The sequence below is a fragment of the Terrapene carolina genome, unplaced genomic scaffold (assembly GCF_002925995.2).
Source record: "Terrapene carolina triunguis isolate 2854851 unplaced genomic scaffold, T_m_triunguis-2.0 Scaffold714, whole genome shotgun sequence".
NCBI lineage: Eukaryota > Metazoa > Chordata > Testudines > Emydidae > Terrapene > Terrapene triunguis.
This window is the reverse complement of record NW_020665065.1, coordinates 9,970,413-9,997,440: the sequence shown is the minus strand read 5'-3', so window position 1 is coordinate 9,997,440 and position 27,028 is coordinate 9,970,413. Positions and strand designations below refer to the sequence as shown.

Here is a 27,028-nt window from a genome sequence, read left to right as displayed (position 1 = left end):
TGGTCAGACCCTTCAAGCGCAGGGCTCGGACAGATACATTTTGTAGTTTAAATGGGCCTGGAGCGAGACAAATGCTCTCTAGACCCTAGGCCAATCTTTGTCTGCTGAGTCTCTGTAACCCTTGTTCATGCTAGTCTCAGAGCCTTGCCAACAACTGCGTTAATACACAACGGCGTCTATTGTCCTTTCCTTGTGCAGCACGGACGAGGGTTTTCTCTTGTCAGGGGTGTGAGACGGAACTGTAACTAACTGGCAATGTTCAGGACTCGTGGTGTGCATGACCTGCGATTCAGAGGCGCTGAGCACCCTCAACTTCCATCGTTATCTCCATACTGATTTATACCTGTCTCTGGAAATTTCCATTACTTGCATCTGAAGAAGTGAGGTTCTTATCCACGAAAGCTTATGCTCCCAACACTTCTGTTAGTCTTAAAGGTGCCACAGGACCCTCTGTTGCTTTTTACAGATTCAGACTAACACGGCTACCCCTCTGATACTCAACATCCATTGTTGTTAGTGGGAGCTCGGAGCGCTCTGCTCCTTTAACTGCCTGGCTAGGCACTGTGTGAGGTTTTCCTGAATACTACAAAAGCGTAGTTCAACAAATGCCTAACCGGCCCCAAGCCCTGCAGCATCCTCCAGCAGTGGCTCCAGACACTGCGGTAGCACCGTTGCATGACGCAGTGGCTGGATCGCTGGCAGATAATACAGGTTCAATAGGGGCTGTGGGGTGTGGGATCGTACCCTGATTTTACACATGGAGAAAATGGGGCCCAGCAAGGTGAAATGATCGTGTCCCATACTGCCGCAGAGGCTTTGAACTGCAGGAGTTCCTGGCTCCCAGATCTGTGCTCAGGCTCCTAGACCGTACGGCCTCTCCCTAAAGCACCACCTCCAGCCCTCGAGAAACTAGCTCCGTCCGCGCAGGCTGAGCCAGAGGGCTGGAGCCTGCTGCTACGTGCGCACAAGTGACCCTGCTCTCCCCGTGGCAGAGCCAGCCTGTTGCAGTGGAGTTTCCGGCTGCTTTTACCACAGCTGTTGCAGCAAGGAGCTTTTTCAAACATCCATAGTGGGAGTGTGGCAGCAATCCAGTTTGAACACGGGTTTGGCACAAGGCATTCTGACCCTCCCAGGGACGGGGCCTTGAACAGAGGAAGTGAAAGCGGAGCCATACGGGAGACATGCGAGAGCCATGCAGCCCCCAGGAAGGTCCAGAGGACAGACTGATTGTCCTGGGCAATAAAGCGTATTATTGGGTGTTCCCTGTTACACCCACAGAGCAGCCAGCGTGCATTATCATTCCTCTTGGGGCGTCCCCTGCGCCACTTTGCCTATAAAAGCCTGAAATCCACGTTTTTGCCTCACACGCCAAAATGAAGCTGACAACGGAGAAGCAGGAGAGCTCTGACGCCTGCAGGGGCAGGAAGGGGGTGAGTTCGCCTGCCTCTTTCTGGCTGACATGGTGAAGGCTGCAGAAAAGTTTCCTTGGGGAAAACGGGGGTGGGGGGCTGGTTAGCAGTGACAAAACTGATGCTCATGGGCTTTTATGAATCTATTTATGTCTGAGGCTGTGCTGTCTAGTGGTTAGGACACTGGAGTTGGGAGACCTCCGATCTATTCCAGGTTCTGCAACTAACCTGCTGTGTGAGCCCTGGGCAAGTCATTTTTGCCTCTCTTTGCCTCCTCCCTTTTGTCTGTTTAGACAGTAAATTTTTGGGGCAGGGACTCTCTCACGGTGCATTTGTACAGCACCAAGCAGAGTGGAGCCCTGATCTCATTTGGAGGCTCTAGACACTGCTATAATACTGGGGATGGGGTGGGATGGGGCTGGCTCTTCCCCAGCATAGTAGAGAAGACTGAGAATGGAACTGGGAGCCAGGAACTCCTAATCCCACCTCTGAAACTGACTCACTGCGTAACCTGTGGCTGTCACATAACCTCTCGGCGTCTCTGTTTTGCATGCACGCTGCTGAGACATCTGAAGAAGCTGAGTGTGAACAGTAGGGAAACTACTGGCTACTCCGGAGAAATCCTCCTGTTAAAGAGACTGAACAAGTTCTCTGCGCTAGAATAGATGGGCTGATGAGGCTCTGAGCCATTAAGGCTAATGGTGGCTGGAGAAAACAACCTATGGCTGAATGGAAATATGATTTGATTGCCCACAGGAAACAATAGAGTGCATTAGAGAGCTCTAAAAGGCAGCACTGTTTGCTGCACAACTGGCTGCGGCTTGAGAAGTCAGTAGCAACAAGGGATACTATAGACTGTTGTTAGTGGCTGGTGACTCCCAGGACTCTGTGCCCATGAACAACGTTCATGTTCAGGCCCTGCACAAGACAGTTATGTCTCCCCTCTGCGCAACCACAAAGCACAGCTCCTATAGGGCACGATCTGATGTCCGTGGAAAGGTTCCCAATGAGTTTAATAGCAGCTGGAATGGGCCCATAAGCAGCTTGATTCGGAAATGCTGATGGCAGAACAACCATGAGAAAGAAAACAGAGCAACTGCGAGGGGAAGAGATTTTTATTCATTCTGCAAAATATAATGATATTTATTTTGGCTATTGGCATCTATTTGACTTCAATGACCAATTGATACTCTAGAGAAAGGGTGTTTGCACTGACGTTTCAAATAAGGGAAAAATCAAGCAGAATAAAGTGAGTTGTAGTGTAAACAATCTATCAGATGTTCTTTTTACACTAAGAAGAAACACAAGGGCAGGAGCCCAATTTTTTCAGTGTCCTTTACTTTAACGAATGCCCTGGGTTTTTTAATATATATGTGCACACCGAGAGAAATACCCCAAAGTTATTTCCACCCATGTAACTGCTCTTCTTTCCTGCAGAAAATGACACTTCTGCTCGCAGGTGTAACGCTGGTGTCTGCCTTTGGATCGTCTTTCCAGTACGGTTACAATGTCTCCGTGATCAACTCTCCAGCTGTGGTAGGTGCAGGAAACAGCCTAGAAAGGGGAGAAAGACAAGTGGCAGACTAGTAACAGTGGCGTGTGCGCACACGTGCACAGAGTCTAGGCTTTCTAAACTCCGTCTGCCTTGGGATTACCATGGTGCCAAGGAATCCCCCAAGGGAGAAGAAGTGTCCTAACTGTTTCCTCTCTCTGTCTTGTGTGTTCTTAGCATGCAGTGATCGTGGTGAGTAGGCATGAAATATAACTTCAGGATAGCACTGAAATTGGCTCTGTTCTTGCCAACGTAGGCTTTGCTTGCTAACACTTGATTTCCTGCCCCTCTTCCTTTCTGAATGTATTTCTCTTGATGCCCTTTCCTTTCCGAACCTCATAACCCACTGTATGAATTCTAACCCCACAAGCCATCTGGCTAGTGTGGAATTCTCTCTGTGCACGTACACTGGACAGCTGTGGTGATGGAGATAAAGTAATGAAGCACAGTCCTGAAATCCTTAATCAGGGAAAGCTAAGAGTGCTGGACCACTGGTAAGATCCCATCTTGGACTTCCGGCATCCATCCTTTGGCATTTCTCTATAAAACTAGTCCCATAACACTGTATTGTGGCTATCCTGGTCTTCACGAACAAGTAGACTTTGTTCCCAAGGACTGAAATTTGGATCCATCTATGACCCCAACTTCCTTTTTCCTCCAAATCTGCCAGTCACCATCCTCCAGTGTATTGCCAAAATTCATCTTCAGGTGGACCCTCCCTCTGCTCCTCTGTCTGCTAACATACCCACTTCCTGGCTTGACTATTGCACTTCCTCCTTTTATGATCTTCCTAAAATCCTGCTTTCTAAAGCCAAGTTCAGCCTCACTGAGGAATGGGACTTTTATCTCCCCCAGATCGTTTGCTGGTCTCCTATCTATGTATGCATGTCTTCCCTGTGATCCTGCCAGGATAGCACTTACCATGGGATGCCAGGGTTACATTTCCCTGTGCCCTGTCTCTTTATAAGTGTGTCTACACTGCAACTGGGAGGTGTAATTTCCAGCTCCCGCAGGCATACCCACACTAGCTCTGACTGAGGCAGCGCACTAAAAACAACCGCGTAACCACAGCAGCACAAACAGTGGGAGGGGCTAGCCACCCAGGGACAATCCCATCTAAGACCCTAGGTACACACTTGGGCAGGGGGCCCCTCCCACCACTCACGCCAAGCTAGTGCAGGTATCATAGGCGTGCGCAGCCTATTTCATTAGGGTGTGCACCCAGGGAGCCCTGCCCTAGCCCTGCCCCTGCCCTGCCCCCATCCACTCCCTCCTACTTCCCGCCTCCTGCCTGCCCCCCTCAGAACCCCCAACCCTCCCTGCTCCTTGTCCCCTGACTACCCCATCCTGGGACCCCTGCCCCTAACTGCCACCCAGGACTCCTCCCCTTATCTAAGCCTCCCTGCTCCTTGTCCCCTGACTGCCCCCTTGGACCTTACCCCCTACCTGTCCCCTGACTGCCCCAACTCTTATCCACACCCACGGCTATCCAACCGCTCCCCGCCCCCTGACAGGACCCCCAGAACTCCTGACACATACAACCCCCCCCCCGCTCCCTGCCTCCCCCAACCCCTCTCCACACCCCTGCCTCCTGACAGCCCCCCCCCAGAACTCCCAACTAATCCAACCCCCACAGCTCCTTGTTTCCATACCACCCCCTCCAGAGACCCCCCCCACCCTAACTGCCCCCCAGGACCCTCCTTGCTCCCTGTCCCCTGACTGCCCTGACCCCTATCCATCCCATGCCCCCTGACAGACCGCAGGACTCCCATGCCCCATCCAACCCCCAGCTCCCTGACTGCCCCCTCCAGAAACCCTCTGCCCCTAACCACCCCCCTTGGATCCCCCCCCATCCAACCCACCCTGCTCCTTGTCTCCTGACTGCCCCCACCCCTTATCCAACCCCGCTGCCCCAGACCCCTTACCATGAGATGAGGCTCCTAGCCTCCCCGCGGAAGCGCACAGCCCCAGCTCAACAGGGGGGATGGGGGAGAGGGGCTCAGGCCAGCTCCACACAGAGTGGGGTCAGAGCTGAAGCCCTGCAACTTTTGCCACTAGGGTGGCTGGGGCTCCCGAGACGGGGACTTCAATCCCACATCTTCTGCCAGGGTCCAGGGCTTCTCCTCCCTGCCCCAGTGTGGCTCCTCTCCTCCCCCCCCCAGTGCAGCTCCTGCCCCAGTGTGGCTCCTCTCCCCCTCCCTCCCGCCCTGTGCAGCTCCTGCCGGGGTCTGGGCTTCTCCTCCCCGCCAGTGCAGCTCCTGCCGGGGTCCGGGCTTCTCTTACACCCCCACTCCCTCCCTCCACATGGCTCCAGCCCCGTCCAGGGCTTCTCTTCCCCCACCCCCGCATGGGTCCTGCCGGTATCTGGAGCTTCTCCTCCCATTGCACCCAGCCCAACCTAGCTGGGCTCCCGTGGGTCACCTGCTGCGGCCGGAGTCGAGCCTGGCTAGCAGGGAAGCAGCCATACACGTGGACGCCACGGCCACCAGCCCAAGAGGTGCTGGGCGGCCCTAGGCAAGCAGGGGCTGGCTGTGCTGCTGCTGCTGATAGCCCCGCACTCCCGCCCACACCTAACCCTAAGGCTTTTTTTTTTTGAGACTCACTCAGCCCCTGCTGGAGCAGGGAGCAGTTGATCTGAGCCTGCCCCGCAAACAGCTGAGGAGGGGAGGGGGGAGGAGCAGCCTTCCCAGCAGGAGCGCAAGGCATTAGGGTGTGCCTAGGCACACCCGGCACACCCTGAACCCCAAGGGTACGTATTTTATACAGCCTATCTCTGCCGCCGCTTGCCACTGCCCATGCTACCCTGGCTACACTTCTCTTTTTAGGGCGCTGGCTCAATGAGAGCTTGCACAAGTACATCTACGCAAGCGGGGACTCACCCCCCCCTAGCTCCAAGAGTGACATCGCTTAGGGGTTTGGAGCTCTGCTGAAGCGGTTAAGGGGAACCACAGCTGGGAAGCGGGGTGTGGTCCAACACAAACATTTTTCCATGTGCATTATGGGAGAACATGTGTTTTGGGCTTTGTGCACAGAAACCATAGGGCCTGATTTTCAAGAGAGTTGAGCACCCATGATTGCAAATGAAGTCAAAGGGAGCACTGAAAATCAAGCAAGTAATTAACGCAGCAGGACCTTTGAAATAGGCCAGAGTTCTACTGTAGGTTTCTTTAACCTTCTGTTGTATTTTTCTTAAAACAAATCTCCCTCTTTCACCAAGAAATTATTCAGTGGAGCTTTACCCGGTTTGGTCCCCTGCTGCTTTTATAACCTGAATAACCACGTTTCAGTCATTTTTCCTCCCCGCCAAGCCAATTAAGTCTGTTTTTGTATCTTTTCTAGTTCATGCAAGAGTTTTACAATCAAACCTACCTTGACAGGAATGGCATCCCAATGGAGAGCAGCTTCCAAAAACTGCTCTGGTCTCTCACTGTGTCTATGTTCCCACTCGGAGGTTTCTTTGGGTCCCTTATGGTGGGCCCTCTGGTGAACAAATGTGGCAGGTGAGTGACAGAGGCACCATAAGATGGTCGGTCTGTAGTCCATTCAGAAGCCATTTGCTGTGGTCTGAATAAAGGTCTTTTCACGAGTCCATCTGATTCAGTATCCTACCATAGCCACCCTCTCTATTATGCAGCCAGGCCAATGGTTGCCACTTGGATCAGGGAGGAATCCACCCTCCCCCATCTGCAGAACAACTGATCTGGCTGCACTGTGGACGGAGTGGACGTGACCATACTGCAGGCACGATACTGAGCCAAATGTACCACTTGGTCCAATCTGCTATGCCAAGGCCTATAGTCTTTGCATTCTTAGCCCCTATCTTAATATTCATTTTTAAGCAGCTTAGTTTATCTAAGGCACTTGTGGTTAGATCCCACCGTAGCTTTTTATATGTCTGGCGATCTCTTCCCAACTGTTCTCTCCTCAGCTACCTGCTTTCCTGTGTTTAAATGCAGGAAAAATCTTCCAGAGGAGAGCGAGGATAGTTGAGAGGGAGGACAGGCTCGTGGTTGACGTACTGGACTGGGTTCAGTTCCCAGTTCTGCCACAGGCATTCTGAGTGACCTTGGGCAAGACACTTAACCTCTTTGTGCCTTAGTTCCCTACCTGCGAAGTGGGATAATATTTCCTTTGTCTGTCATGCCTATTTCCTTTGTCTGTCATATTTAAATTCTAAACTCTTTGGGGCTGCAGTTGTGTCTAGCTACATGTTTGTACAGCACCTAGCGCAGATGAGCCCCGTCTCAGTTGGGGCCTTTAGGCAATACCACAGTACAAGTAATGATGATGATAAGCTAGAACTGTCACCCTCTCGATCTATCCGCAGAAAGGGCACTTTGCTGATAAATAACATCTTCTCCATTGTCCCCGCCATCCTCATGGGAACTTCCAAGGTGGCAAAGACCTTTGAGGTGATCATCCTCTCGCGAATCATCGTGGGAATATGCGCTGGTGAGTGAAAGGGGTAGAACAAGGGGTAGGATTTTCTGGGCCAGATGGAGCGTGTGTCGTAGCGGGTTGGTTTGCGAGGAGTATATTGTAGGGACAGTACCCGCTGCAGTGCAATGCCGTGTCTCCATGTCTGTCTCACTCTGTGTGCTGTGCGCAGAGTGGGTGTGGTTCCTGGTAAACGAAGGAGACAAGGCTGGAACTTGAGCTCCGTGGAAGTCTGTAAATGTAGTTTGTTTTCTTTAATAAATGTGTCCTGTTTAAGATAGACTGTGGTTCCATATGTCATGACAGCCGTGGCCTTGCTGGTGGTGATTCACTTCTCAAATATTTTAGGCAAAATTTATATTACCTGGTTCTTAAAACCATAATCCCAAGCAGAACTCTTCCAAGCTAAGTCAGTAGAGGTGTGGCCAGATCCATAAATCCATTCCAGGAATTAGCTGTATCTACCACAGATAGAAAATTGGCACTGCGTCTGTTAGGTTCAGGGCCCTTGGAATCTATTATATCTACATGGACTACAGGAGAACGGAATGGTTCAAGCTGTGTGGGTGGGGGATTCTGTTTGACCCAGTCTACCTATTGTACATTTTTTTTTATTTTTAAAGAAAAGCAAAAGTGTGGGGGAGGGGGAGGAGAAAGGTGAGTATATGAGACTCAGCCTGACTCCAGAAGCAGGGGATTTCATCATAAAATGGCGACAACTGGCAACGCTGATAGGCCTTAGAGTGCTACATTCCCAAGTAACTGCCAGCGTTCTCCGTGTGCTCCCTTTGTCACAATATCTGCTCCAGTCAGCCTCTGACAAAATACATCTCAAGCCTCGAGGGCTCACTCCAAAAGTTTTCAGAGCAATTAGTTGATCAGGGGGTTTATAAAGGAGGGAAAGAGTCTCTCTCCCTCACAGACCATACAAACAGCCTCATTTGGGTGCTTAGTACTTGTGACAATTTGCTCCTCTGGAAGTGGAAGAGGAAACTGCTCTGTTTCCACTAGACTTTGTTTTGAAAACTCAAAGCAGAAACTGGGTTTGTTCTAGGGTGACCAAATGTCCCGATTTTTATAGGGACAGTCCTGATTTTTGGATCTTTTTCTTATATAGGCTCCTGTTACCCCCAACCTCCTGTCCCAATTTTTCACATTTGCTGTCTGGTCACCCTAGTTTGTTCAGAGCAGGGGCAGCAGGCTGAATGGCTCAGGTCATGTTGAGAATCACTTGGCTACCCCCTGCTGGCAGTTTTTGCCCTGCTGGAAGAAAAATGCTTCCTTCGAGAAACCTGCTGCATTAGAGCCCTGAGCCTTTTGTCAGCCGTGGGGGACTTCGGCTGGCTCTGCCCAGCTCTAGCGCTTAGGCAGTGCTGTGCTATTGAGTTGCTGATGGGGCCCAAATCAAAACTGTCACCCCAAAACTTGGGACCCAAATTTTTCAGCTTGCGCCCATTCTGTCGTTTTGTTTTAAATGCTCCAAACTCCTCAGCTTAATTAAACCCTTAATTTTTCACTGGATCTCCTCTAGCCAGCAGCTATAACCCCATCAGGAGAGACCTGGTTACAATAGGGTTAAAAGCTGTAGTGGAGACAAGACCTAACTGTGTCCCTGTAATGAGGTTGAAATCTTGGGCAGTTCAGAATCCTAACCTCATTATGGGCACATGATTAGTCCTATGATGCTAACCCATTCTGTAACCAGGTCCCCTGACTTGGCCCAAGCCCTAGTATAGATGGGGCCTCGGGGCTTAGACAAACGGCTCGTTTCTGTGTCCATGAATTGAGTGCCATGGGCAGGCATTGGCCCTGGAGAGCAACAGCCTTGTTTATCCACGGAATGGATACAGTGTGGGAAGCAACAGCGCAAGCGTCCTGCCTTGGAACACCAGCTGCCAGGGGCAAGAGGGAAATTTGATCTCATTGATGGAATGGTCCCATTCGATCTTTGGCCTTTCTACTGAGGTTGACCAATAAAGATGCCAGCTCAGGTGATGGACTTTGTACCATGGACACCTTCAGACTAGGAATGGTGGAGCTGATGCCACCTACTCTTTTATTCTAAGCTTAAATGGAGGGAGAAAAATGCCATTGGTTCCCTTCACACAGGCCAGAGTGGCCATCGGAATCTCCTTCCTTAGAGGTTTTTAAGACCCGGCTTGACAGAACCCTGGCTGGGATGATTTAGTTGGGAATTGGTCCTGCATTGAGCAGGGGGTTGGACTAGATGACCTCCTGAGGTCCCTTCCAACCCTGATATTCTATGATTCTATGGCAATAAGCTTTCATCCACTGCCAGCCTAGGCTAGCTGTGAACCTGGGATGTAGCAGCAGAAAGCAAACTCCAGTCTCCAGTGCCGTCCAGCCCCTTGTGACCTACAGGAGGTCATCTGTCCTCATCTGGAAAAATACTTTGGTCAAGTCCCTGAACGTCCGGGTGTTACAGCGAGCGCTCACATCCCAGAGCAGGACTAACCTCCCTCTCTCTCTCTTCTCACCTAGGCCTGTCCTCCAATGTCGTTCCCATGTACCTGGGAGAGATGTCCCCCAAAAACCTGAGAGGTGCAGTTGGGGTGGTGCCCCAGCTCTTCATCACCATTGGCATCCTTATAGCTCAGATCCTGGGTCTTACTAACATCCTTGGAAACCTTGAAGGTAAAGCCCCGGTCTGAGGAGGAGGTCTCTGACTGCTTCTCAGTGGATGAGCTCTCTCATTGGGCACCTTGTTATCTGTTTGTCTGTTGCAGGCTGGCCAGTGTTACTAGGGCTAACTGGGATCCCTGCAGTGGTGCAACTCCTCCTGTTGCCCTTCTTTCCTGAGAGTCCCAGGTACCTACTGATACAGAAGGGCAATGAAGAACAAGCCAGGCAAGGTACAGCCACGACTGCCTAGCACTGCTAGCAAGAGAACTAGGAGAAGGGCCAGGGGCATGGATTTGAAACTAGGTCTCCATCCATAAACAAACTAGGGAAATGCAACCTAGATGGAGCTCCTATAAGGTGGGTGCAGAACTGGTTGGAAAACCATTCCCAGAGAGTAGTTCTCAGTGGTTCACAGTCAAACTGGAAGGGCATAACTAGTGGGGTCCCGCAGGAATGGGTCCAGTGGTTCTGGTTAATATCTTCATCAATGATTTAGATAATGACAGAGAGAAGCCGCTTTTATAGAGTTTGTGGAAGATACCAAGCTGGGAGGGGTTGCAAGTGCTTTGGATTAAAATTCACAATGATCTGGACAAACTGGAGAAATGCTCTGAAGTAAATAGGATGAAATTCAATAAGGACAAATGCTAAATACTCCACTTAGGAAGGAACAATCAATTGCACACATACAAAATGAGAAATGACTGCCTAGGAACGAGTATGGCGGAAAGGAGTCTGGGGGTCGTAGTGGATCACAAGCTAAATATGAGTCAACAGTGTAACACTGTTGCAAAAAAAACAAACATCATTCTGGGATGTATTAGCAGGAGTGTTGTAAGCAAGACATGAGAAGTAATTCTTCCGCTCTACTCCGTGCTGATAAGGCCTCAGCTGGAGAATTGTGTCCAGTTCTGGGCGCCACATTTCAGGAAAGAGGTGGACAAATTGGAAAAAGTCCAGAGAAGATCAACAAAAATGATTAAAAGTCTAGAAAACATGACCTATGAGGGAAGATTGAATAAATTTGGTTTGTTTAGTCTGGAGAAGAGAAGACTGTGGGGACATAACAGTTGACAAGTACATAAAGGGTTGTTACAAGGAGGAGGGAGAAAAATTGTTCTCGTAAACCTCTGAGGATAGGGTAAGAAGTAATGGGCTTAAATTGCAGCAATGGAGGTTTAGGTTGGACGTTAGGAAAAACTTCCTGTCAAGGTAGTTAAGCACTGGAATAAATTGCCAGTTGTGGTTGTGGAATCTCCATCATTGGGGATTTTTACGAGCAGGTTAGACAAACACCTGTCAGGGATGGTCTAGATAGTATTTAGTCCTGCCCTGAGTGCAGGGGACTGGACTAGAAGATCTCTCAAGGTCCCTTCCAGTCCTACACTTCTATGATTCTGTGATTTATGGGAATATGCTGTTGGGAAGCATCCTGAACCAAAAGTCAGGTTACGATGCATTAAGCTCCTGGTGCTACCCTTTTATAGTACATCGTAGGCTTTCAAAGCACTTGGCAAACAGTAGTTCATTTATGCTTCCCTGTACAGCAAGTACATATAATCCCAGTTTTACGCGATAGGGCTGAAATGGATGCAGAGAGAGGATAACTGATTTGCTGAGAGTAAGAAAAATAGTCAGTGGCAGAGTCAGGAGTCCTGGCTCCCAGTTCCTTGCTCTCACCACTAGAACACAAACTCCTTGAACTCTGTTTGCAAGAAGATGGGTTGGGGCTCTCAAAGCTCTCGTAAGAAACCCGAGCCTTGTAATCAAGCCCAGGATAAAAGTACTTATTCGCGAGGGGAACTCTGGTCCCCCTTCTCATTGTTCCTTTGTTGGCTCAGATGAAGGACCCCATGGCCCTCCCTCCAGTCCTATGACTGTTGCTGGTTGCTTTGTTTCCCACCGTGGAGAAGTAGCCAAGACTGCCCTGCTGCTTCTGGGGTATCTCAATTCCCCCTCTGGTTTCTGTAACTCCAGCCTCCTCCCACTAGCTGAGTTTACCTGGAAACCCAACTTCCCCTTCCCTCCTCCCATCCAGCTCTGAAGAGGCTGAGAGGCTGGGACGATGTGGATGACGAGATCGAAGAGATGCGTCGGGAAGACCAGTCAGAAAAGTTGGAAGGTCGTCTGTCTGTGTTCAACCTCTGCACCTTCCGGGCCCTGCGGTGGCAGCTCATCTCCATCATTGTCATGATGATGGGCCAGCAGCTTTCTGGAGTTAACGCGGTAGGTGAGATGACACCCAGGAAGATCATCAGGTGGACTAGGAGAGAACCTGGGTTCTTAGGCAAGAGTGGCAGGGCAGTGCTGGCACAGCCACTAGAACCCATTCCAGATGGGCAAAAAACCCCAGTCTAGACCTTGGGAAATGAGACTGGTCCCATGCCATGAAGTTTGGATCAGGATCTGATTGTTTAGGAGGGTTCTGCCCAGGGGTCTCAGATTTGGAGATTTATGGAGTAAGAAACCAGTCCCAACAGCTGGATCCAGATGTGGATGTCGCCAAAGTTTGGGAGAGTTCAGATCTTGGATTTGAGTTTGGCTGCTTTTACAGCCTGGAGGTGCCTAACTCAGAGCCTCCCCTTCCCCCCATCTATGAATGGCCAAGTATAACCACAGGTATGGTTTGATTGCAGATCTTCTACTATACAGATGAAATCTTCAACTCTGCAGGTGTGAATAAAAACAACGTGCAGTATGTCACAGTGGGGATAGGTGCAGTCAATGTGTTCATGACTTGCGTAGCGGTAAGTTTCTCCCACTGCCCTACAGGTTCTAATCCCCCCACTGCCCACTTTTAATCCCCACTGCCCACCTCTCTGGTCCCTTTATACAATTACCATTAACACAACTACCCCTTCCCACATTTAGAGGAAAAGTCCCCTGGTGCTCAAGTCACACTAAACAGAGAGGCGAATTGTTTCCTTAAGTTCCTGCCATGTAATAGTGGGCATATGCTGGGTTACACCAATGCATACAATTACAACTTTCTTTGGGGAAATAGCAGGATCTACTTCGCTTCCTCACCAGGTCTTATGTTGCCACTCACGCTAGTGCACTCTCTGTCCTTGCAACCACTGTGTTACTGTAACGGACGGGTATAATGGCATCTCTGCACTGGGAGATTGTGGATGTGATCCCATGGGCTTGGAGGCAACAGGCCTGCCCATGTGTCTATGAATCACTGATTGCTAGTGACACCCCTGATGCTAGGGTGGAGAAAAATCTCTTCAACTCAGACAGGTGGTTGGGCTCTGGGAATGCACAGGCAGCCATAAGAAAAGAAAGGTGGGTTTTTTTATCTGGTGCCTGGGATCAGGAGTTCTATTCCTAGTTCTGCAAGAGGCTCACTATGTGACTTTGAGTGAATCACTTGACTGCTCTGTGCCTCAGTTTCCCTATCTGTGAAACACTGGTAATGATGCTTATCTACCCTTGTGAAGTGCTTTGACATCTATGGATGAAGAGTATAGTATAAATGCTGCAGTGCTGCTCATGGGAGAGAAAAGGCGGGACTTGCCTGGAATCCTTCTTAGGATCATAGAATATCAGGGTTGGAAGAGACCTCAGGAGGTATCTAGTCCAACCCCCTGCTCAAAGCAGGACTAATCCCCAGACAGATTTTTGCCCCAGATCCCTAAATGGCCCCCTCAAGGATTGAGCTCACAACCCTGGGTTTAGTAGGCCAATGCTCAAACCACTGAGCTATCCCTCCCCCGTGCCTGGACCCAGGTGCATCTTGTGGTTCTCTCTGCCTCGGACTGACTAGCACAACTTGGCCTGTCCAGTGTCACTGCACAGGGTTTCCCTAAGTCCTGGCCTGGATTAGGCAGTCATGGTAGGGACTGCTGACTGCCCTACAAGTGTGCTAAGCATCGGGGTGGGGGGGTTCCCCCAGCTTTCACGGTCTCTCTTTTATTTCCAATCCACACTTTACTGGTAATACTGGAATTTCCCTAATGGAACAGCCCCATGGAATGTACAAAATATAAACGTCTCTATAAGTTTGTTTAGGATTGGGGGGGTTTTTTTTGGATCCATCCTCTAGGATTTGCTGGACAATTATCCCCCTGCTGTTGACTTCCTACAGGCTTGTATAAAAAGCCCTATAGAAAGGGGATCTTGTTCTCTATTAAATTCTAGAGGCTTATAAAGTAATTCCTGGAGAACCCTAGGACACTTGTATAGAACCCTGTTGGCTTCCTTGCCCTTAAATTCTAGAGGACTCTTCCATGCAGAACTGCAAAGCGCTAGGTTCCTCAGAACGCCCCACCCCTAACAGCTGACAGCCCCCCTGTGCACTTTCTCCTCTCAGGACTAGGTGTGCTGGGTTCCCTTGGTGCCCCCTTTCTCACCCTCTTGTGCTGTGTCCCTCAGGTTTTCATCATTGAGTCCCTGGGGAGGAGACTTCTGCTTCTTGCTGGCTTTGGGATCTGCTGTGTATCCTGTGCTGTGTTAACGATGGCCCTCAACCTCCAGGTATGTGCCGGGATGGCTTAGGTGATAGTGTCTGTCTGTCTGGACCCTCTTGGGGGATGTGGGCAGGGTCACTATTTCCAGAGCTGCAGGGAGAATACGCAAGGCCTCCCTGCACCACCCTATTTACGCAGCACAAACCGCAGTGGGAAGCAGCAACCCTGCTGGGAAAGAGCAGGACTTCCATTAATGACATGGTTGGGTTAGCAGTGAGCACGCTCAGAGCTGAATTTGATTGCTTCTCCCTCCCTCCCTCTAAGTTCTTCTGACCCTTGCCCATGGTGTGCATCTCTGGTAGTGCCCCTCGGGTCTGCTCATAGGAAGTGAGGTTCCAGCCGAGGCTGTAAGCTTAGTCCAGCTAGTGACGCTGCCTGACCCATCCCCTTCACAATCTCAGCCAGACACGGAGCAGCACCTGGGGCATACAGCTTCCCACAGTCTGCTTGCAAACGGCACCTTGACTTCGCTGGCCACTTTAGAAGAGAACTGACTGTAATTCAGTGACTGAATTCCCCACAGGCCACTGTCTCCTGGATGCAGTACCTCAGCATAGCCTGCGTCATCGCCTATATCATTGGACACGCTATCGGAGCTAGTAAGTGTGCACAGGATGGTAAAACAAAGACAGAAACTTGAAACAGCAACTTGAGCTGATGCAGAGATGAGCTGGTGTGTTTCTGCTTGGCCATGTGACTTAGCAGTAATGATACAGACCTGATAGTTATCAGCTAGGCTGCACGCATGGTCCAGGGGTCAGGGCTTTCTGCCCCAGACATGCAGGCCCCTTCTCATGCCAGCTAAAGGAGGATCTCCGGGGGCTGTCTGAGTGTATTGGTAAGAGAAGGACGTGATCTTCTATTTTCAAGAGGCTCTCTAAAGACACAGTCTTGCTGGTGTCCGAGACGTGCCCAATACATTTTGGAGCAAAACCCCCCTTGGAGGGTGTGTCACACTGGTTTAATCTGAATGCTGCTTTCTTGCATTTATATGTTCCACGTGGAGCAACAGGCAACTGTCCCCTAAAAGCCAAATTCTGCCATGGCTGTTCCATGAAGTGGGTGGGAGCAGCGTGTGCATGGTCGTGGAGGCTTTGTCCTGGATCCAGGGCCGGCTCCAGGCACCAGCCTGGCAACCAGGTGCTTGGGGCGGCCGCTCCGGAGAGGGGCGGCAGGTCCAGCTATTCGGCGGCAATTCGGCAGACGGTCCCTCACTCCCGCTTGGAGCAAAGGACCTCCCACCGAATTGCCACCGCAGATCGCGATCGCGGCTTTTTTTTTTTTTGGGCTGCTTGGGGCGGCCAAAACCCTGGAGCCGGCCCTGCCTGGATCTGCACCTCCTTACAGTTGCACTGCCCTGCTGCAGCAGAGGTGCTTTGCATTGGTTCGCTGGAGGAGCCCTGCCGAGCGATTCCCAACACTGCAGCTCCTGCAAGGGTTTCTCTGGCTCGTGGAAACTGCCAATCCCCCCAACCTTTCCTCTTCTATGTGCATGGTCGGACTGGCTCAGGAATGCCAGCTGCAGACAGGCGACTCTCAGTGCAGAGTGACAGGGTTTCCACAGCAGTGTGTTTGTGAGTGAGCAGTGAGGTCTTTTCTTCCCTCTGTCTAACTTATCTCTGCCTTAGCGGTAAACATTTACTAGCTTCTCAGCCAGGGAATGACCGCCCAGCCCTTTCCCCATTTTCTTTTGATCCAGATGTAACTGGATAAATCAAAGAGGTATTCAGGGCTGCATGGGGGGAGGGAGGGGCAAAATCTGAAACTGAGGCCACCCCTCCTCCCCTGAGACTGAGGCTAGGTCTACACTACTCGCCTGAATCGGCGGGTAGAAATCGACCTCTCGGGGATCGAATTATTGCGTCTCGTCGGGACGCGACAATCGATCCCCGAATCGACGCTCTTACTCCACCAGCGGAAGTGGGAGTAAGCGCCGTCGACGGGAAGCCGCGGAGGTCGATTTTGCCGCTGTCCTTACAGCGGGGTAAGTCGGCTGCGATACGTCGAATTCAGCTACGCTATTCAGCTATTCGCGTAGCTGAATTTGCGTATCTTAAATCGACCCCTCCTGTAGTGAAGACCTGCCCTTAGACTGCGGGTGGATCAGGAGTTGGAGAACGAGCCTGATCCACCCCTTGCAGCAGCGGCTCCTGTGCCTGGCTCCCCGCTCCGGGCATTCCGGCCTCGCACACAAAGTTGTGGGGCCGCTCCAGTTTGGCCCAGCTGCCCCTCTGACGGGACAGGGAGATGGCCCAGCCAAGTTTGAGTGAGTGGGGTTGTGACCCGGTGGACTGGCTCAGCACCCTCAGCAGCTGGGCCAAACCTGAATGGAGCTACCTCACAAAGACACTCAAATTCCACAGGTTTGGGGGCCCTCTCAAACAGGGGGGCTGGGGCAAACTGCCCCAGTTGCCCCTCTCTGCCAACTATGGGTGGCAGTGGGGTTCTTATCTTAGAATGCCATTCAGGGAGCTTTGCCCTCCCTGCCCCCACCAGGAATTTCCCCAATGGCCAGTTTCTTTAGCAGAGACAGCAGCAACTGTTCTGGCAGCCGGCTGTCCTCAAAGAAGCCAATTTGCCCCATCAGAGATCTCCAGTGTGAGGGTGTGCCCACCCTGCAGTCCAAAGCGCGATTGCTGCTTGGGTTGACATGCTCGAGCAGTGTCGATGTGGCAGCCCGGCTGTGCATACAGGGACTTTCTCAAGGGAGAGGCAGGTTGTTGCTGGATACCTGTTTGAGAAACTAGATTGACACAGGCAGGTGGTGAGGTGTTGGAAGAAGTCAGGCCTTCAGGGGAAGGGGGTGGGGGCTTAGGGAAGATAGATAGGAGAGCAGGCTCTTTCTTGTTTTAAAATCCTTTTCATCTTCCTCCTTGTACCCACTGTGAGGACGAAGAGCAGTTTGGTTTAAGAAGGCTGTCTGATCACTGGATAACACGGGTCACAGGCTCCCAGAGCCCTGTCACACCTGCTGGATGGGCTCCGTAGATAGGCAGGGGGCTGTAATCCAGGGCCCAGTCTAGCAGTGGAAGAATTGCAGAATTCCACCCTAGGAAAGGTAAAGGCACAAGGCCTGACAGCTGAGGAGTGTGCTCAGAGATGAGGGAGGGACAGAGGTGTAGCTAGCCTCAGAACCATGACAATGGCTAGTTACAGTCATTCCTTTCTGCTTTTTCCATCTCTTCCTGTAGTTAGTTTATCCAGGTACTTGTAAACAGGAGTGCCTTAGGAACCACCGCTTTCTATTGTACGTTCAGTGTCGCACCTGCTAAGGATTTGGGCGAGGGAAATGCCTGTTAAAACATTCAATCTCTTCTTTCTCTTCAAGGTCCAATCCCCTTTGTGATGATAACTGAAATGTTCCTTCAGTCGTCTCGGCCTGCGGCCTTCATGGTGGGTGGATCTGTGCATTGGCTCAGCAACTTCACGGTGGGGCTCATCTTCCTTTATATGGTGGTGAGTGCGGAGCGATCTCCAGAGTCTCATGGGGGTTTGTCACCTGAGGTTAGAAGCACCTTCCCCCCCATGGGGGGGATAATCTTAAAGGGGAACACTAGCCCTTTTTTAGTCCTCAGTTAGTCCCAGAATGCATGTGTGAAGGATTAACTATAAAGGGCCAGAACCTCATTTGGTGTAAATCAGCATTGCTTTATTGACTTCAATGTCTGCTGAGGATCTGGCCCCCAGTATATCTTAATTCCTCTTTCGGGCCCTTGCCTAGTGCTGAATTCAGAGATGTTGAAAGTTTACAAAAATCTTCCAGAGGATTCCGTGGTGGGGAGTAGATGTTTCAGGGGGAATTAAAGATATTTATAGTCTTTCACCTCTAGGTCACTGGTTCAAATCCAGCCCAGGTCAGCAGTGACCCAAGCTATTGATATCTGACAACCGCTACCACCTCAGAACTGGGGGTATTTTCCACTCCCTTTGCATGGGTGTGAAATGTGGATAGATAAACTCTCAGCCCCCCTTCTTCCCCCAACTTGCTGGCAGTCTCAGGAGAAACAGGGGGAGATTTCTTGAGCATTTTAAGGTGCTCAGGTACCAAAGTGGTGAGTACGATGTAAATGCTTAGCTAGACAGGATTAACAGCCTGTTCCGATGCTTACTGGAGCCAACCGAAAGACTCCCCCTGACTTCAGTGGGCATTGGATTGGGCCCAGAATGGGCCATGGAGATGAAACTTCTCCCCGTGAGAAGTGATCCCTCTAACTCAGCATGGACGTGCATTGGCATGACTGTGTGGGCAGCTTGTACCGCGATGGTGCCTGACCCGCCCTGCCTTGTGTTGTCTTTCTGTGCAAAGTGGGTGTAAAACCACTACCGCCTTAGAACTGGGGGTGCTTGCCACTCGCTTTGCCGGGTGTGAATGAACAACCGAAGGTGCAAGATACAAGGATCAGGTCCACAGCCCAGGCTGTGCCAGTTCTGTGGCTAAACACAGGCCTTCAGTCCCCAGGGCTGTGAATCCAGCACCTCGGCTATCTTCACCCGGTTACATTAAATACGGGTCTATGCCGCTGCCTTTTTTTACAGCTGCTGCAGAGTTTTGCGTTCCCAAACCATGTGACACAGGCACATCCCTGTAGAGCCTCCATCTGATCATAACCTGCATCCCCTACATGTTCCCTGATTCCTTCCCCTCTGGTTTTTATTCCTCCAGGAAGGGCTTAGAGCCTATTGCTTCCTCGTCTTCTGCGCCATCTGCCTGGTCACCTTCATTTACATCTTCATCATTGTCCCCGAAACCAAGGGCAAAACCTTCATGGAGATCAATCAGAGCATGGCCAAGAGGAACAAGGTAGAAATGCAGATGGACAAAGAAAAGCTGAATGTTTTCCAGCCTGCCTCGGAGACACCGAAGAAGGAGGAAGAAGCACACTCACTCAATGTGCTCTGATCCGGTCCAGCATCCCGATTGACACAGTGATGACCACGGCTTCTCTTCAGTGGGGGAGCAGCTTCCTGGCTGGACCTTTTGCTTTTTCATTCAAAACTTTTTCTGCATGTCTCCCACAGTGGGAGAGTGTCCAAAGAAGCCAGAGAGGGGAGTCGCACTAGCTGCTCCCTGCCAGCACTAGCATGAATGTTGGTGGTAATGTTTGGGTTTAGAAAATTAATCTCCTTTCTCTGCATTCACAGGTTGAGCTAACCGGGGCCCCTGCCTCTCAGCCAGCAAAAAATTGTCACTTAATGCTTAAGGAGCATGTCCAAAATGCTCTGTAAACTAGTCCAAATTCTGGAGAGGCGGGTATCGCTGTCCCTGTCTTACAGATAGGGAAACTGAGGCAGTGAAATTTACAGAGTCATTTGCAGAGCCAGGATTAGATCCCACAAGCATCTACCTTCCAGCCCTGCTCTGGCCAGTAGACTGTGCTGTCCCCTGGTGGATGTAGGCTGCCAGTTCAATGGGAGCAGCATAACTCTGGTGTCATTCTGGTACGAAACAAAACAAAAAAAATACCAAGGGCCTGGTACAGTGAATGCTCTGGGGCTGGGTAGGGAGTGGGTCAGTGAGGGGCCCTGGCCCACCCTCAGGACCTGCTTTGTGCGGCTGCCTTAGGGCTCATCCGGCAGCAAGAGAGACCCCACCTGGGACGCAGTGTGGGGCATCCAGACCTGGCTGCGCAGAGGGGGGAGAGCTCTCGCCATAAGCCTAACACCCCGCCCCTGCGTCCCTGCTGCCTGGAGACTGGGACACACGGGGGTATCGCCCCGGTGCTCCCTCTGGCAGATTTGACTCTTTGGGCCTCACACAACATCATGCAGTGACGTGGCCGGGAGCGGTGCCACCGTGATGCAGGGTCCGAGCTATGGTGCCATGCGTGACTTCCCAGCAAAGGAGCAAACGCAGCTCCTCCTCCTCCCTCCCCCTGCTACTCTGGGTGTTTTGCACCCCTGGGTTCATGATTTCAGTGGGTGCCGTTGAATCCATGAACCCCCACTAAAGCTGTCCCTGGTGCTGCCTGTCCAGTTAACTATCCCTAATGCAGTTTCCGTCACACATAGCAGGGCTGGGACAAACCAGCTTGGCGCTAACTAGACCCCTCCCAGGTCTGTGACAAGCAAGCAGGCTGTGAGCCCCTGTGAACGCGCTCTGGCTTTCGTCATCACTGGAAGTATTGTCCCACTCCACCATTCAAGCCAATGTTGCCTAACGAGCCACCCAATGAAAACTGAGTGATTGGCCCTCTGCTGTAATCCTCCTAACCAGACCGAGGAAGCTGGTGCCTCTGAGAGCCAGTGGGCAAAAGCTCCATCAGGCAGAAGTGTGAAGATCCTTGAAGTGGCAATAGCTAGCGAAAGGGGGAGGTCCCCAGAAAGAATTGGTGAGGAAGAGGGTAACGTTAGCCCTTAATGCAGAAAGGACTCTTACTAGGTTGTGCTGGACCGATTGGTTTGTAGCGGTAAATAAATCTGATTGGATGAAAACTTCTGCACGTGGCTGTTATGGCGCAGGCTGAGAGAGGTCTCTGCATCGCAAATGGTTGCTCGTCGCAAACGTTCTCAGTCCATCGAGGGCCTTGTCAGGACGGCCGGCTCGCGCTTGTTGTGTAACCCTTCTAGGTGGCCTGTGGGAGCGGTGCTGAGGGCCAATTCTACCACTGGGGGCTGGGGATGAAGGGTGCAATGAAATTCTACCTGCAGCAGAGATGCCAAGGGTTGGCTGTCCTTAAGAGGGAGTTTTACAACCCCAAAGAGTGACACTTTCCAGGTGGTGTGGTAGGTCATTGCTTAAGACAGGGACTCTCATCTTTGGTCCTTGGCGACATCCGATAGTCCAGGTTTTTAATCCAACCAGCACTTAATAGTTTGTTTTTAAAATGTACACTGCTTAATATTGCATATGAAATGCTCAGATGTCCTAATTCATACTAAAGTCTAGGGCACACGGGAATTCTATATGCAACGCAAACCAGTGGATTTTAATAAACACAACTATTTGCTAGTTGGAACCAAGACCTGGATGGTTGGAGATCCCCGAGGACATGAATTTGTCCAGTGGGGTTTAAATTTTGAACTGTATTTGGCAGAACCTGCAAACTTTTGATCAAGTCGTGCTCATTTTTTGGGAAAAGTCATATTTTTTGACCATCAAGTAGTGTGTCACACACACACAAATCCCGCGTAGCCTCTTCTCTTCTCGCGGGCCTGTTGTCTCCATGGTTACCACCGTACACAAGCTTGGAAAACAGCTTTCCAATCTCCAAAGAGGCCCTGGCTGTATTGTTGTCTCTTGCAGCGCCTGAGTATAAATGTTTTAAATTTTTATATATTTACCCAAAATGAGTGAGATACGTGTGAGAGTGAGATAGTGTGCTAATGAGTGAGTCTCACATCCAGTGTCTGCTGCTGGTCACCCTGGTATTGGTCATGGAGCCTAATGATAAGTATTAAATCTGATAGGAAAACACAAGAAAACAAATTAGAAACGGAGCCGGGCTAAGTCTGCAGGTCCAGTCTGTTTGTTGCAAAGGGGTGTTTCAACACATACAGGGCTGTGCTGCCTGGATGTTCAAAGGGGAAGCAGGCTTGATTTTTCAGCCAGGCCTTAAGCTTTTAGCACCAACATATATTTCCAGGTGCAGTTAAAATAATTTGGATATGTAAGTAAATGATGGTGCCTGGAGTTCTAAGTACCATCTTTGCAGGTGCAGGCAGGTACCTCTAGGTGACCTTATTTGTACCCACAATTTGCTGACACAAAAATGGAAGCCTGAAAACCTGTCCTGAAGTGTCAGCCAAAGGACTGAGTGAAAATTTAACCTGAATCCATCTGCATGATGTAGACATCAGAACCGGCTCAACTCTTCTTGGGGAAGGGGAAGAAATGACTCTACAGATTTCACACACCCCACCACAAAATGCCACTGTCTGACTTTGATTCTCTGACTGTCGATTCTGATCCCACACCAGTTTCACAGATTGACGTCACAGGAGTTATGCCTGAGTTATGCTGTCGTGAGAGCAGAATCAGGCCCATAAAGTGTAAGCTGCCAGAATCAACTGTTCCTGCAAAGCATTTCTAAGATCGAAAACCCCTAAAGCCCTGAGAAGTTGTATAGAAGTAAGGAATTCTTCCAACAGAGATTGGAGCGGTCCTGGAATTAATCTTTCTATTGGCATTGGACCAAATCGGTGAGGTACAAACGCAGCTGCAGACAGAAGTGTTTGAAATCTGGTCCCCTCTTGGTGGCACTGTGCTGTCACTTTTACAAGGGGAAGAAATAACCTTTGCTTCTAACAAAATATACCAGAAGCATGAGTGGTAATTGCATGAGTGGTAAATGGTCCTCTAGTAACGTCAAGGTGTTATGAAGGAATCAGAGGAGAATTATTCACTGTCACTTATTTAGCACACAGTGGCAGCAAAAGAATATATGAAACGCATGTAAATTTTCTTGTGACATGAAAACAAACCCTTAAAGACCATACCTGTCCAATACATGGCCCCCCAGTGTGAGTTGATCGCATCATGTGTTTTCTGTTCTTTTACTGCTGTCAGAATGTTCTACTTCCACTTGGAAGAGAGGAGGAAAAATGTTCTTGTGATACATGGGGCCAGATTCTGCGCATGCACAAATACAGAGTAATGCTACTGGGGCCATTAAGGTGAGAGGAGAATCAAGCCCTGCAATATACCGGGTTTGTGTGTGACTTGTTCTCTCTGCGGTGGAGGAAAGAGTACAGGTGTGGATGCAACAATAGAATTTTGTTTTCTTTAATCTTTAACGTTTTTGTGTGTTGTTTTGTTGTGGCTGGTGAAAGGGGTCAGTTTGCATCTTTGAACCTGTCAGTTGCCTAGAGAAGGAGGATCAGAGTTTTATCCTTGGCCTTGGAAATTCAAAATGGCTATGGCGTAGCTCCAAAATTCTTAGGAGACAACAGACTTGTTGCAGTAATCCACTGGAGGGGTCAGTCATGCAGATAGCATGTGCAGAAGGTGCCAGGCTGTTTGCATGCTCAGATTTTATTTTTCAGTTATTTCCCTTTAGAGGAAAAAACAAACTTTTGACCATGGAAAGAATGGGGGTTTGATGGCAATCAACAGCCGCGGGCTTTAGTCTGGCTTGGCCCATAGGTCAACCCAAGTCCAGGAGAGACGATCCTGGAATGGGATGGAGTCTGGGGTGATGACTGCGTAGGGCCAGTGGACCGAGATAATCCCATGCTCGGGGGGACGGAATGATCCCTGGGGTGGTGAAAGAGAACCCACGCAAGGATGGGGCTGTTCCCACGTGAGGGGTGAGTGGATGCAATGCCGGCATGAGAAGTGGGGAGCCCATGCATAGAGAAGATGGTGAAAAGCCACCCCAGAGAAGGGGTGAGGAGGCAAGTAATGGATGGAGAGATGGTAGCCCAGCCCCTATGAACGAACGATGGAATGGAAGAAGATAAGGCCATGCGTGAGGCTGCTGTATATGGGAGAGACATGTGCACGTTTCTTTTGTCTAAGGGGCAGCAGCTACATCAATCAGGTTAAACTGCTGGCAAATGCTTGAGTCTGAGAGTCATTTGTGGTTATGAGCAACAGAGGGTCCTGTGGCACCTTTGAGACTAACAGAAGTATTGGGAGCATAAGCTTTCGTGGGTAAGAACCTCACTTCTTGTGGTTATGGTGTTCTAGTTTTCCTTTCACCCTCTCACCACTACCCCAATGTGGGGGCTTAACCCCTGTCAGCTCCCTGCAAACAAAGCAAAGCTGTGTGGGTGACGTTTTGGGGATCACCCAGAGCGGTAAGAGGTTTTGTCACCCCCTGCCCTGTAACTGCGGGGGCCTCTATTCTGGGGCTTTGATTCAAATCCTGGAGCCCAGTAAGCAGCCCACAAGCACAAGGTCTCACCCGGACTCCCCCCAGCCTCGTTACTCCTCAGAGGGTGACGCCAACAGCCTTTCCGGTCCCAAGTCTCCCCAAAAACATCTTCCCGAGTTCGTAATTACCAGACACTTGGGCTTTCCCCCTCTAGTTTGTCACCCCCAAAGGTGTGAAAGCAGCCCCAAAGTGATCATCTGACTGTGACACGCACACTCCACACAGTGACCTGCTGGGGGTGGGGGGGAGAGATAAACAGGAGGTTTATTTTAATAGAAGAACCATAGATCCAAAGATAAAATAGTAAGAAAGAGCAAACTCATACAAGTCACACAGTAGACCGACATAAAGATGCCCTTGCAGGCGTTGCGTTTCTATATTGGATAAAATCCCTTTTCTAATACAAGTTACCTATTGCTGGGGACTTGGAACGTACCCCAGAGTACCACCTCCTTCATGCTGACTCATGGTTACTCATGGGGGGCAGGAATTCTAGCCGGGATAGCTGTGTCTTCCCATTAACTCTAATGGCCCATCACTTGTCTTTCCCTGGGTTGTACAATGCTGGGTGCTTGGGGCTAGTCTCCGCTGGCTGGAGAGGCAGCAGTCCCTCCCAGCCCACTGCCTGGATGTCAGGAGGAGGTGTAGCTGTACTATAGATTATAAGCAGAGTTTTCTATATACCTAACCACAGACTGTAGACATATCGCGTAATAATGATCATTGACTTAAGAACAGTACAACCATCCAAAAAAGACCTTACTCACTAGACCTTTATAACACGTTAATACAGTATAAAATCAGTTGGTTTGACTGCTCTGTTTTGGGGTTTAAACCTTCTATTCTCCCCTCAGAGTGTCTGGGCCCTGCGTGTCACACTATGATGCGTGTTTAATGACTCTAAACTTAAAGCAGAAGGAGAAACGGCCAGTTATTCAAAGTGCTCTAGAAAAATCACACACTGTATAAACGTGCTTCCCCATTTGCTCAGAAAGAGGGGACCCATTCAAGCTGCTGTCATTGGCAACTGGGGTCTGACTCCAGCACCACTCCCCCCGAGAGACTCATGGGGGTCTCCCCCCAGGCAATCACATCCCCTTTCAGCTCACTGTGCCTGCACGAGGCGAGCGCCCGGATGTCGGCGTGGCTGATGACCCAGCTCCACAGGCTGACGTGGCTCATCCACCCGGAGAATCCGTTGGAGAAGATCCCCAGGAGCTCATCTCTGTCCTTCCCAAGGACGAGCGTCCCTCCGGCCTGGCTCACGTACCCTCTCTGGAGGTGCTTCTCTCTCCCCGCCGCTCCGTTGAGCCATAGATTTGCTGCCCCGGAGTGGGAAGCCCATGCCACGCAGTAGTGGAGCCACTCCTCAGACTTGTGGTGCAGGGGAAACTCAACAAAGTGGCCCCCTACCCACAGCCCCACGGCCGAGCCCACAGTCACCACCAGCTCATTGTCTCTTTCCTGGGTGCAATAGGCGAGAATGGTCTGACTGCCTCGGTTCAGGGCTTGGATCCAAAAGCACAAGGTGAAGGCCTGGAGCTTCATGTCACGGAGGGGCCGGACGGCCACGTAGCTTGCGATGTTTTCAGCAGGGAAGTAGAAAGCTGGGAAAGCACTAGATTTAAGGCCTGAAAAAACCAAACATCAACCAGCCGTTATGTAACTTTAAAGACATGCTCTCCTACATCTACAGAGGGCAAGGACAGGTGTGGACACAGCACACAGCTGCATTGACAGAGCTATGCCAGAGTCTTAGCTGGCTTCAGCTAGTTCTACTTGTATTATCTTTACTGCCTTGAAAGTGCATGAGGCATTTTACCCCAAATGCTTTAACATGCAAAGACCCAGCCCAGAAGCGCTGAGAAAGGTGGACTGATACCATCAGAGCTGAGCAAAAAGTGGTAAAGATCTTTCATTTAAAAAATTCCAGAAAAATGTGAATAATTTTTGTTCCACAGATTTTGAAAAGGAACACTTTGTTTTTCATTCATTCAAATTTTTTTTGAAAATTTGTGCAAAAACATATTTTTTTTTGTTTTTAAAAAAAAGTCAATTTGAGGGATTTATTTCTCCCACTCCTTTCATTCCTTCCTCTTTTATAATTTCTGCCTTTTATGCCTTTTTTCCATTTTGCCAGTAGAAAAGGAAGGGTGGCAGAAAGGGAAAGTTTCATTTTCAGGTGACATTTCAAAAAAAAAAAAAAAACCTCCAGAACATTTGAAAAGCAAACCATGTTTTTAACAATTTTTCATTTTTGAATAAAGGTGGTTTTTTGTTTAAAAAAAATTGTATTTGAAGAATTTCAGCCGCCTTCCAGTACAATCAGGCCTGACACTAATTCACATGCAAGCAGCTGTGAGTGGTCCAAGAACTGCAGGAGCACAAAAGCACTGGGTGTTAAGTCTGGATTTGAGGAGACTTCAGAGGAAGAGGAGAGAGACTGTGGCCAAGAGGATAACACAGGACTATTGGGAATGGACAGGCATAGGAGGAGGTGATACACTACTGACTCCTCACTTTCCTGGGCAACAAAATCCCTCAGAAAATTGGGAAAGAAAGAAGAAAAGAGGCGTTTAACGTTGTAGATTCTGGATGGTATCATGTAACGGAGCACAGGGGGAGAGGAGAATGTGAAAGACCTTCATTTGGGGCAGAGAACTTTGCAACTGTGCATCTTTCTCTCTTCAATCCTTAAGA

At 50.1% G+C, this 27,028-nt stretch overlaps 2 protein-coding genes across 3 annotated transcripts in view; one reads left to right on the top strand and one right to left on the bottom strand.

Moving 5' to 3' along the window:
• Positions 1–1,172: 1,172 nt before the first annotated feature.
• Positions 1,173–20,945, top strand: LOC112109736 (solute carrier family 2, facilitated glucose transporter member 5-like). The gene is made up of 12 exons (XM_026660022.2): positions 1,173–1,430; positions 2,847–2,945; positions 6,301–6,461; positions 7,289–7,413; positions 9,901–10,053; positions 10,146–10,271; positions 12,080–12,267; positions 12,678–12,788; positions 14,419–14,520; positions 15,037–15,112; positions 17,842–17,969; positions 19,177–20,945. The coding sequence occupies exons 1-12, from the start codon at positions 1,374–1,376 to the stop codon at positions 19,411–19,413; spliced, it is 1,563 nt and encodes a 520-aa protein (XP_026515807.1). The 5' UTR covers positions 1,173–1,373; the 3' UTR covers positions 19,414–20,945.
• Positions 20,946–24,575: 3,630 nt separating this feature from the next.
• The window catches only part of CA6 (carbonic anhydrase 6), a 29,289-nt gene continuing 26,836 nt past the window's right edge, over positions 24,576–27,028 (bottom strand). For both annotated transcript variants that reach the window (XM_024204353.3, XM_024204352.2), the window contains one exon: positions 24,576–25,959. In XM_024204353.3, the coding sequence (XP_024060121.2) occupies positions 25,346–25,959 (614 nt within the window). In that variant the 3' untranslated portion in view covers positions 24,576–25,345. The remainder of the gene's footprint in view (positions 25,960–27,028) is intronic.

Excerpts from the sequence above, each read along its gene's own strand:
- LOC112109736 (XM_026660022.2), top strand. The coding sequence starts at position 1,374 with ATGAAGCTGACAACGGAGAAGCAGGAGAGCTCTGACGCCTGCAGGGGC. Across the intron at positions 10,054-10,145 it reads CATCCTTGGAAACCTTGAAG|GCTGGCCAGTGTTACTAGGG; the intron begins GTAAAGCCCCGG and ends TGTCTGTTGCAG. Across the intron at positions 17,970-19,176 it reads TCATCTTCCTTTATATGGTG|GAAGGGCTTAGAGCCTATTG; the intron begins GTGAGTGCGGAG and ends TTATTCCTCCAG.